Here is a 12,702-nt window from a genome sequence, read left to right as displayed (position 1 = left end):
TCTTACACGATCAATATATTCCTCTAGTTATCAAAAGCAGATAGATGACTCTTATTGTGTGTAAGTTTTACTAAAGAAATTCTCAGTGCTGATTTTTCCCCATGCCTGATTCTTCTGGTCTTTTTCTTGCAGTCATTTGAAGTCAATCCATAATTTCTTTATTTTCCCCCTGTGTTTGTGTGTTAAACATTCCACAGTAGTTTTGCAAGTGCCTTGCTTTGTCCTGGCTTTAGCCAAAGATTTCCTTTTTTCAGTTACAGGTTTATTGTTTTCATAATAAAGTAAAAAATCAACAACTGCAACAAAAAGAAGCTTAAATAAACATAATGGAAAGCAAAGTCATTCTGAATCAAATATTGTAAATTATTCTGTCAGTCCACTGATGATGTCAGGGTAGGTTTTATACAGAATACAAATCTTTTTATTATTAATAAATCCCGTGTCCTTGACACAAGATGATGTATAAACCTTTTAATAGGTCAGGTTTCCCTTCGTACCTGTAAGTAGTGTCCCCTGCAAATAAGAAAATGTTTACTTCTACAGGAAACTGCTAGATATGAAGTAATTTACACTCTGTTTCTCCATTGCATGTTTTGTGTTCACAGTCCAAACTGTACTGATCTTGAAACGATGCTGTTTACATGTAACACAGTAAATGTCAGCAAAAGATTCTTCTTCCTTATTGAATGCACAATTCCACAAGGTTAAACTGAATGTCTGGTATGAATTTTGCTTAATACAAACTTTCAAAGCTAGGTCCTAAAAACCTTTCATCATCATAGATTACTTCACTCCTCTTAGGTTGTGAATACTAACTACAGCAAGGAAGAAAGGATTCTCAGATTTCTAAGTTGTACCACTAAAGTGCATGGATTGACTGTGAGAGTAAGGGAGAGGGACAGAGAGTAAGGGAACAGAAGCGCAGAGTCTTGCTACACCCTCCACTTCAGGCAAAGCAGCGATCTGGACACACAGAAGAAATGATACTTTGAAAAAAGATGGAGAAAAGAGTAGTTTGGGTTAATTCAACTCTGCACATTCTTATAGCCATTCTGTTTTTAGAGCATGTTGGATGATTATAAAATAGGTTATAGAAAAACACATCTGTTTTAGAAGTGCAATCCCATTTAATACAATCAGAGTAACATGCTAAAAATCAGAAATGCAGTTAGTAAATTTAAGTTTTAGAAGAAATTCTGACATATTCATTAAGTCAAATATACTTTTATCCCTCCTCAGAAAATGGTGATCTTTAGATGTCAGTCTTACATTGATATGTAGAGCAAGTAAGGTTTAATATAGACCAAGATCAAAACCCCACTGAACTCATTGCACGATTCTCAATGACTCTAATAGGTGTTGGGTAAGGCTCTTGTTTGGTTTTTCTTTGAGGCCAGGATGGATTTTATTGTGGGAGAAAAAGAATGTGTGTCTAGCTCCTAAGAGGATTTATGATTAAGAAATTATTTTTGATTTCTAGAAGGACTGTCAAAGAATTTTCCCTTTTTCCACATGTGAAAGGGCATTTATGTGAGAATAGATGAATAAATGAATAGGTATGTATGCACCTATCTTCTGAGGTTCATTCTTTTTTCCTTCCTTCTCTTCCCCCCCTTCCCTCTCCCTCCCCTCGTAATTCAGAACAAGTCTTTACAGTACAAAGACCTTGCTTTTGTCTTTTTCTTTGAAATACAGGTATGACTTTTCCCCCCCCCCCCCCCCCCCCCCCAGCTCTTGTTTTACTACAACGCAGCTACTAGAAATGTTTCTCTGGGAAGAATTCTCTTGCTATTATCTATCGCCTTCCTAACAGTCTTTCTGAATGTCTCATTTAGAAATAATTAGCATTAGCAATAATTAAAATGACACTATCTGTCCTATGGGTGGTACAAATGCTAATAAATACTGAAGAATATACACTAAAGGTTATATAAGGAGAAAGAGCCTAACCATATAATTTGATGCCATTTAACGTGGATGAGAACCAGAATCTTACAAGTACATTGGATGTGTATGATTATGTGTAATGATGTTCAGTTTTAGAAATTTCTTTTCCTTTTGATATTATGAGTAAGAGTAAGGCTGGAAAAAATGCTCGCTGTCTGGAATGTAGGTGCATTGCTTCCAGTTCTCTTGTGCATTTAGACAAAATGGATATTGTATTATTGTCTTACACAATGTGAAATCTCTTCAGTGCTCTTAAGGTTGAATAGTACATGGTTAATGGGAGTGTAGCATGAGGGTTTTTTTTTTTACCAGACCTTAGAGGTATGATCAGAAACTCTTTCTCAGTTTCTGCCTTAGTTCACTTCTGCACCCTGTTCTGGCTTCCCTGATTATTCTCTTTGTATGTATAAAAGCTTTTTGAAGGGCTATTATTTAAACGTTCAAGATAAATTTGCTTATAAATTGGTGTTGAAAAATTCTGTTCCTACAAAAGGGACAAGGAACTGTTATCATTTAATAATCCATATCCAGCTCTTAATCCACTTACTGCACCCTTCTGGTATGCAGCGATTCCAACAACTTTTCATCTTTTGAATAAAAATTTGTGATTTAAATTGTGAGCTTTCTAAACTGTTTGTGGTGCTTTAGCAAATTGACTAATGCTAAAAGCAAGTACAGTAAAAGAAGTTGCATAGTAAATACTTTAAAATAAACTAACAAAATTCAGAGAAAAATATTAAAATACTGTTTTCCTGTATCTTCAAAATTTTACTTAAATTAGATACTTTATTGTAGGTATTACAGTTATTTTCAGTGTTTTCTGCATGAGATAAAACCACTAAATATGCAGATTTTAATGTAAATTGTGTCACTTAGTATTACATGATGTGTATCTTAAAACCATTAGTTTTGTTTGGAGTTGTCTATATGTAGAAAAATATTCCAATTCCATCCATGAATGTTTGTACTGTTTTTTGATTAGGAGGGAAATACCTACTGTGTAACAGATAAGAGAATAGTTATATCAATAATTTCTATAGGGAAATCTAAATATAGTAAAGCTTATACTTAATATATCTTTGCATCTATAAACAGAATTAACTATGGACATCTGTTTTGCACTAACAAGTTTTTCTTTATTGATGTTATAGTGAACGTAGAACTCACTCCCTTTCAACACACGTGCATGAGGCCAAAAATTTGTTCGTGGTGTGTAGAATCTTCATGGAGTGTCTGACATCATGAATCACTTCTCCTACTTTGATCTTTAGTCAAGTCTCTTTTAAAAAATAATTATTTATTAATAAGTTTCTAACCAAACTCCGGGTAATTTAAATACAATCTTTCCTGTAAATATTTTGTATTCATTAGAAAGAGAGAACAGTTAGTTTATGCAATTAAAAGAATGACAGTCACAGACTCAAAAAATAACGAAGTCTGGACCTCCTGTAGCTCATCTAGTCCAACCGTGTGCTCAAGTGGGATTAGCTGGAGCAAGGTTGCCCAGGACCGCATCCAACTTGGTTTTGAACATCTCCACAAATCTCTGGGCAGTGTGCTCTGGTGTTTAATTTATCACTTTTACAGTGAAAATGTAAGAATATTTAAGTATGGATTTCTTTTCTGTTAACATCAACACAAAGTTCAGAGAGGAGATGCAGACAGATATGATTTAATTAACCATTTTAAAAGTTGAGCGTATTTAGATTTTTTTTGGTGTGTTAGTGATTCTTATTTTAAAAACAAGATTGCTAGACAGTACATTAGAGATTATTCAGTCATTTACGTTAATAAACAGTTATATGTGTTTTAGAACGTGTGTAAAGGCTTCAAAGGGTGGAGCCATTTTATTACAAAGATGTTTGGAATGTATATGTAATTTTTTAGTGTGCTCTGCTGTTTCTTAATTCCAATCTGATACCTTTGCAGCTCCTGTGTTTTCTCTTTTACATATTTCACAAGGGCTGACTTCTCTCTTTTCTGTCATCTTAGAATTCTTTTTGAAGAGAAAACTAGAATTGTAGTTTTCATCTATATTGTATGACTCTCTTCTCCATAGCAACATTTACATTTCCTCTGATTGGTATACTTTGCATGCAGAGCACAGTCTATCCTTGACTAAAATCCTGTAGTTCCTGCAGAATATGTGGTAGCACAGTAAAACAATTATGTGAACAATGAAGGATTTGGTATTGAATCCCTTGAAAAATCAAGTGCATTTTCCTTACAGATGTTGGCCCAGGTTAAGCTGCAGGTTAATGTCACTCTTTTAATATTTATACTGAAATCAGGAACATCCCAGTAGGAGGTTGAATTTTTTTTTTTCTTCCTTCATGTGTGGATATATTTATCTATAATGCCTCTAGTACTTAGGTGGTTCTAGGGAGTGGAGAATAAGTGCATAGATTGTAAAAGAAAAATCACCAAAATTGTAATATTTAAATGCTGTATCTTATAGCAACTGAGTAAGTAGATTTCAAAGCAGAAAATTTACATTTTCTGCTAAAAGTTGAGAGTTTGAATGTTCTTTCTGTTCTCTGCCAAGTTTTTGCCATTTTTGGGAAAAGCAGTGGAAGCCTGTCTAGCAATGTATGAAATGCTTTGCATTTCTTCATACACAGAAATAAACCTTTACCTACCCCTACATTTAATTGTGTTATATGATGCCATGAATGGACAACCTATATTATAGAGTACCTGGCACATGTATGCACTATGCACTAAGTGTTCTATTCTTTTTTTGGTTTCATTCTTTTCTGAGAAGCTTCACTGATATGTGTGACATCTTCCTCCTTACAGTGGTGTGTAGCCCAGGACCTACATGCTTGTCACAATATTTCACACCTTTCCTGAAAGTGTATTTCCAAAAAGTAAAAGTTCTAATACATACATTCAATGCCAAATTCAGAGTCAGTATGTGACATGCACAGGATGAGTCTAAACATTGTAAACCACCATAAGCTTAGCTATGCACAGATGTTAAATTTGGTGCAGCCCAGAAACTATGCACAGAAAGGATTGTACTATCAAAACTTGATTATTTACTTGGGTGTTTGTACTTAAATTCTTGATTTGTATTATCTGATTATGGAACAATCCATTCAGTAGGGTTGTTAGTCTTTTTCTGAGACTGGTGACATTGAAATGCTTGACAGGAGAATAGACTGTGGAAGTGAGGTCAGTGAATGTAAAATAAGAGTTATTTCTTTATTTTTTATTTCTTTAACATAAAGTCAATAATTTCATGCAATCATTATTAGAAAAACAGAAACTGGAAAATTAATTTCAGAGTGATTCATATTATTTTTATTTAATAATAGAAATCAGGTTTTTGGTATAACAAGAGACTTGAGTACAATTTAGTCTTGCAGGAGATATTTTTCTTTTGCTGTTCTTCGAACAAAACATAAGGTTGAATTTTGATCAACAGAACAGTAACATTATAATTCTAGTATGTCTTCCTTTAAGGCTTCTAGGCTTGATTTCTTGGCAAATCTGGGACATGCAGCTATATGTCTTTCAAATAAATTGTTGAAATGGCTAGAAAATATTTTAGAAGTGTATGGCCTTTTTGTTTTGGAATTATTATGAAGTCTTTTACAGAATCAGCCTTTATGAACTACTTTTGTTAAGGTTAAGAGGAGACAGACTTCTATGAGGTCTGGCACAGAGTACTCAGCAGAACTACTGGTCCTGTAATACATGCCTCCTGCTTCTAAAGACAGTATTTCAGATCTATCTATGGTTTTATTTGTTTCACTCATGCTGACCTCGCAGTTATCTGGTCCAAGAAATAGTGGAACATCCTTGATGTTGGACTCTTTAGCCTGTTTTGGTTTGTTTTACCATGTTAGTAGGGCCTCTAATTTTTCTTTTTCTGATAATACCAAACACATTTCCATGAAGGGCTCAAAACAATACTAGATTATTTGCAAATGTGGAAAGCATGAAATTGCATGCAATAACGGTATTGAAAAACCTCCTACCATTATTTATTCTGTGATACATTGTGTGACAGGACCCCAGGTTGACCTGAATTTAGAGGTGGAATTCTCAACATGTCTTACTTGAATCAAGCATACTATGAACCTCAGGGGGCTTACAGTTTCTGAAGGGTATTTTTTTACAGGACAAAGTAGAATAAGAAAATTTGTTTGGTAAAGAAAATTTGGGCTTTCTGGGAAAGAGAGATTAAAATAAGAGTTTGAAACCAAATCCCCCTCCCTTTTCCTCACTGTGTCCTTCAAGGACATAAGCTCTAATCTTGCTCTTTAGTCTATTCATCGTTTTTTATGTTGCAGCAAAATTTACATGGTTCCATCAATATCCCTAGGTCTGCTTTTCTACATCAGAAAATCCTCTCGGGTTTCCCCTGGTGCTTATAGGACTGCAGGCTTCTGTCCCTGCCGTGCCTGGCAGCACTGCAACAGCCTCTTCTTACTAAGCAGTTGTGTGGAGGAAGGTACATAGGCTTCTCCTAATCCACCCTACAACAACCAGGAGGCAGCAAATGGCCAGACTTCCTCAGCCACAGTCATTTTAGCAAAACATGCGTTACTCAGAGAACCTAGGAGCAAGTAAAACAGATATATGCCCTATCATGTATCTTCTTTAGAGACAATCACCAGAGGGAGGAAGAGACGCTAATGAAAACCAAATAAGTACAAGAGGTACTTTGGTATGGTTGGACAAAACAACCAAACAACAAAGACACCGTCGTTTACTGTAGGTGCGAGTAGCATAGAACGGCCCACAGTGCTTTTTGAGGGCCGGGGAAAGATCACATAGTTTACTGCAAAACTGTATAAAGCAGACCGCAGGAATCAGAGGTACCCGCTGGGTTTTACACAGAGACAGGCAGTTTTTAGACTATGCAATAAAGGGTCAGACCAGAGGACTATTAATATTATTGTTAGGAAAATTATTTGTTTCCTAGGGCCTCCCTGAAGGGGTAATGTCAGACAAACCTCCGTAGTTTATTTCAAAGGAATTTGTAGCAATTATTAAACTGAATTGCTGACATATAGGATCTTGTAACAGCCAAGTTTCAAATCAGCACAGAATGAAGATTTATCTGGCTGTAACAAAGACAGATTTAATTATTTATTTATTTATTTTTAAGCAAAAGACTGTGAACCTGGGGTTTGAAGCTTAGGTGAAAAGTGACAAGAATGCCAGCCCAGGAAAAAGCATAATGGAATGTAAATCTCATCTGCTGACCCTCTTATTTTTAACCGAGGCTTTGACTAGTAATATTTCAGAGCAAGGAAATATTCTTGCTTTTATAAAAGGCTATAAATGGGATTGACAAACTGAATTCAGCAACAGATAATACAGAACTCTGATTTGTAAACCCTTATTAACGTGCTCTTGAAAATAATCTCAGTAAGAGCGATAGGGATAGTTTCATATACAAAAGTGTGTAGCATCTAGTTTGTATGGTAATTATTAACAATAAATCCTCACTTGCATTCCACCTGACTGCAATTCCCTCATATGGCAAAACTTGACCAAACTATATGTATCTGAAAGTGATGGGCTCAAATTAGGAGTAAACTCAAGTTCTAAAAACAAGTAGCAAAAATTACATCAGCGAGTACTAATATTTGTATAAGGGTTCAACTTAAATTTGAAGTCCCAATAGAGCATTGTGTCTGTGCACGCATTTGTGGTTTGGGTTTTTGTTTTTGTTCAGGTTTTTACGTTCTCCCCTACCTGCTCCCCGCCTCCCCCCCATCTTCCTTGAGCCTGTCTCCACTGTACGTGGACTATAAGCTTTCTAATTTAGTTTGAATGTTATCTGGAAGTAAGTATTTCTGCAGTGATACTTGTGTACTTAACATTGCATATGTTGCCTTGGATGTCTGTACTTGAAGTACTGTTTTGTAGAATATGGCATACACATTAGCTCGTTATGAACAAATATTCATTTGCTATGTGTAGTGGGTTTGGGAAACTGTAGAGTTCTTTACTGTTTATTCCAGAGGTGGAAAGTTGGATATCATACTTTACTGCACCTGTCTTTATCTGAGATACCAATGAAAGGATGTTTGTAATTTTTACATATTTTTAGCAAGAAGGTATCATTAAAAAAAAAAAAACAAAAAAACAACACAAAACCCCCAAAAAACAACAAACGACTCCCTGGTTAGAGAGAAAACCAGTTTCAATACCACAATAGGAAATTTAAAAATTCATATTGCAACTTTCTCCTTTTGTTTGAGTGAAAAAAGAAAAAGCTTACACTTAGCAGAGTCAAAGTAGTTAACTAAGTCAAAGACTAGTAAGTAAAAAACTTTAAACTGCTCTAAGTAATGCTTTAAACTCTTACACAGGGTTTAGCTTATGTATTTACAGTTCATCAGGTATCTGCAATTTCTGCAGCAATCCTTGTGTGTCATTCTATATAATCAATCATTTAAACAACAGGCTTTTAAAGAAGCGCATAGAGGTGATACTTTAATGTGATCAGTGCTCATATTTTGCTATTGTATCATTCAAGTTTTAGGATGAAAGAATTTTACTTGCAGCAATTCTCCCTGCCATGAATTTTGTTACATTTTACTTGTGAAAACAGAAATTGTGGCTGGTTGCTTTCAGTATTTGTGAATTAGAGATCATGTGACAATTCTCTTTCATGACTTATACTAATGTGGACGTTAGCTTTTAGCAGAGTACTGCTAAAATATGGAAGTTGTTTTTTCTTTTTATTTTAATTCAGATCAAGGACAAAAGGTCAGTCAGAAGCTCACTAGAAATCTTGAAGCTCTTTTTGCATTTGGCATTGATTCACCTCCCTCTTTCTGTGTTTATCTAATGCCTACAAAGAAACAACTTGTATTGGAAAAAGAAATTTTCTGAGAAGGTGGATTTAGCACAAGGCTAAATTCCTGTGTCTGGTGAATTTTTCTCTGAGTATGAAAGTAAAAGGAGAAGAATTCAGAAAAAGGGAAAACTGTATTGTGCCTGTAAGAGTTTATTTTTCTGAGTTCCTCTCCCTTACCTACAATGGGTTTTCTTTTTCCTAACGTGAAAACAGAACCCATTTTTTACCTCTTGATAAAGAAGGTATTTTATACATAATAAAGTCTACTGCCTGCTCTCCATGCCTTTTTTATATGCGTTGTTGCTTACAGTGAATACTGTGCATACAACCAGGTATGACTAATCTTGTCTAAGAACATCTGTGTGATAGAAATATGCATATATGCATAAACTCTTACCTTTTATTTGCATATATGTACATATAATCATACTTGTGTTTACATACAGAAATGTATTGTTCTATGCATACATTATTGTCTATTATGCATATATGGTAATATGTTTGCATAAGCAGTCAGTAACTTTCTATTACCATTTTGTTTTTCTTTCCTACTTTAATATGGTAAACTGTTCTTTATGTCAATTTCATTCATAATAAGTGTAGGTTTAGCTGTTTTCAAACCAAGAATGACTGGTTTTAAAACTAAAACTATCTTTATGTTGAATTATATTTGTGTACAGGAAGATGGAACTACTTCACAGTTCAAGTGTGATACCATATCTGATGAGAAAACAGTCCCTCTCTTAGTATTGTGGTATTTAACAAATTGCATGGTGCTTTTGTGATACCTAGTAGAGAAGCTGTCAAATAATAAACTAAGTTAATAAGCCCTTTACTAAGTTGAATCAATTGGCAATGTAAACCTAGTCTCTCTAGTTTCTTTCCTTTGTAATTTGTTTTATGTTATGTTTGTGATTTTATGAATACAACAGCTAAAGTAGCTGTTCAAATTAATTTAATGTATAATGATTGCTTGTTCTGTTTTGTTGTTTTCCAGCTCCCTCAGGCTCAAAAGGTAAAATATTTTAATCAAATCGTAGTCATTCAAAGTAGTCACCAGTCCTTCATGTTTCCATGGTGTTGTGAGCATAGTACAGTAGTGATCAGTGAAGCAGTTCACTGTAATGGGGGCTCTGGAGTTGAGCAGCAAGAAGGGTAGCTGACATCAAGGCCAGCTAAGGTACTTGCTGAGAGCAGCTCTTCAAACATGAGAGCTATTTTAAAATGATATGCAGATAGTAGCCTACAACTTTAAAACAACAGGGATGCTATTTTATCAACAATTTGAGATAATAGTAAGGATTAAAAAAAAAAAAATCACCCTGTTACTCCATGTGAGACATCTCTGGATCATTTTGTCTGTATTGTAGAGACTGCAGAACCCATGGTATAGCTGGTACCCTTTCACTGCTCCCCACTGTATCTATCAACACAGCTTTGAATACATCCAACATTTGACTTCTCTAATAGGTTGCAAGCAGTTTTTGTATAATATGTTCTTGCCTTTAAATAACTTCTGCATCGATATGGTATGTTACCAGAGTCACCACTGCACATCATGATAGCACAATGATTGTGGCAAACTCAAAGAATTGTTTGATGCCTGTTGCATCATCCTTGTGTATTTCACAAATATAATTAAAACTTCCAGAAAATAGAAAATCCAGATGCTGTTTTGTGGTTTGTGGTGAAAAATATAAAAATGAAAAAAATGAATGGAATATACTGGGAAATAGCAATACTCACTCATCCATGTTGGGCTTATTGTGCTAGGTAAAGCACCTTTAATAAGAAATGTCATAGCAATTAATCAGTTAAAGTTCACTGTTATTAACAGTCTTGGATGATGATCAAAGTTATTTTTTAATGAAAACTGTAGGTTAAGTGGTCTTCAATGAATAGCTTTTGCAGAATGATGAGGGCATTCATGGAACTCAAAACTTTAAAATGGTTACTTAATGGATCTCATCCACTTCTTAATTTAAAAAGCAAGAAATAATGAGCATGGGAGCTTTTATTTATATGATGCTTTGTATATTTGAAATTTCCTTGCTCATGGAGCTCAGAAAATTGTTTCAAATCTGCAGGTAATATGCTATTTGTCCATATGTCCATAGTTTCTTCTTGTGTTTTGATAGTGGCAGAGCCTACCAGATGTGACATGGTAACAAAACTTGTAGCTTTTATTTTTCTTCTGGAAACAGAGGGTTTAAAGAAATCTTTTGTTCACAGCTTTCTGGAAAAATAGAAGGACTAAAAGACTGGCTAGATTGACTAACTTTGGCTTTTTCATGCTCACTTGCTTGTCTAACAGTTTATGCCAAATGCTTGTCTTAACAGCTTGCAGAAAGAAGAGGCAGAGTGAGGTTATAAGATGCTGGTGCAGAAAGATATAACCAGTCAGGCTGTTTACCAGATCGTGTCATGTGATGCTGTATTATATGTTCTCATGTCCACAATTCTGAGCTATTAAATAATGTTCTGGTACAAATTACTCAAGTTTGAGTTAGCAAAAAAGCACACAGTTTTCATGGAAGGTCAAAAATGCCAATTTTCCGTGTGTTTACCCCTTGAGCAAACTAATGCAGGACTAAGGCCACATATTTTCTATATGTATGCGTAATGTCTAGTTGACTGTATACTGCTTTCATACAGAGAAAGAGGAGAGGGGTGGGAAGGAAGGAGTGGAATGGGGAGATACAAATAATCCAGAAGGGCTTTTGATAGCTTCAGGTAAGAAGTACCTTTTCATAAGCACGGCCTAATAGCTTATGAACAAAACGAGAATCTCTTGCTATCTGCAAGGTGAAGGGAAGCAGCGCAGGGCTGATGGATGCCTTTCTGAATGACTTAGTCACTAGTGTACATGTGTTGCCATATGGTATCTGAACTTGTACTGTATTTTTGTTGGAATCTATGTATCGTCTTGCAAATGTTTTCTCTATAAACATTTCAAACAGTCATGTCTCTCTAAACATGTCCACTTTAATCTTTGAATGATCTGAAAGAAAAATGTGGCATTCCAAGTTTACCTTTACTGTTTTATATCTGTTATAAATACTTGGTCATCCTGATGAAATGTGTTATGTCTTTTATGTGAAACACTTTGGCTACAGTCTTCTCAGTGTTTAGTCAATGTCCTATGGTGATTAGCTATTGATTTCGAAGACCTGTAAGTTCTCAACTGTCTATGGCAGTGAAATAACAATTAAAACCTGTTACTGTCATGCTATCTGCTCTAAATCAAATTATTGCAAATTCAGAATTGGAGTGCAGGTTAAATGAAATATGAGGAGCTTGAGGTGGATGGCTGTTGCATCCTGGTATTTGTCGTGAAAAGATCTTTGTGATATACCCTATACTTAAAATAGAAAATACCATGAAACAAAAAAAAAAACAAAACCAAACTCACCGTAATTTCAGGTGATAGAGATGCTGATTTAATACGGTTAAGTAGCTTTCAGAAGAAAATATGTCTGGGAAGATCTAATGTATCTAAAAGAAAGAGCCGCTATCCAGACAAATGGAAGAAATTAATGTTAATTTTGTATTTCCTTAATGTTGCTTTTCTGCACGTTTTTAGGTAACCATCCCACAGGGCTGTGAAAGTAGTAATAAAACTAATAACTCAAATTTACTGATTCTCAGACATTTTTGGTTTGGCTTCCAGAATGACCTTTATCTTTGAAACACTTGAAAAGCAGCTTTTGTATTCATTGATGAGAAAAAGCTATTCTTCCTTAATAGCTCAAAAAGGTGTTTTGTTTCCTAGTAGGAAAGCTTTACTTGCTTTCTTGAGCAAACACAGCAGGATTCAAAATCTGTTGTCCTGCTCCTGCTGTGATGTTTTGTTCTACTTAGCTTGTGTGAAGAGGTAGAAGTGAATAAATTAGGCACACAAATCAGAAGCAGATAGTTGTGTTTATGAA

At 34.9% G+C, this 12,702-nt stretch overlaps 1 protein-coding gene across 1 annotated transcript in view; it reads left to right on the top strand.

The window, feature by feature from the left end:
* The window catches only part of CACNA2D3 (calcium channel, voltage-dependent, alpha 2/delta subunit 3), a 459,453-nt gene that overhangs the window by 314,898 nt on the left and 131,853 nt on the right, over nucleotides 1-12,702 (top strand). Inside the window, exon 14 of the mRNA XM_009880928.1 lies at nucleotides 9,771-9,788. Coding sequence (XP_009879230.1) covers nucleotides 9,771-9,788 — 18 coding nt within the window. The remainder of the gene's footprint in view (nucleotides 1-9,770; nucleotides 9,789-12,702) is intronic.

This window comes from Charadrius vociferus, unplaced genomic scaffold, assembly GCF_000708025.1.
Source record: "Charadrius vociferus isolate BGI_N301 unplaced genomic scaffold, ASM70802v2 scaffold63, whole genome shotgun sequence".
NCBI classification, from domain to species: domain Eukaryota; kingdom Metazoa; phylum Chordata; class Aves; order Charadriiformes; family Charadriidae; genus Charadrius; species Charadrius vociferus.
Note: the sequence above shows the minus strand (reverse complement) of the source record. Positions and strands in the feature narration are given on the sequence as shown.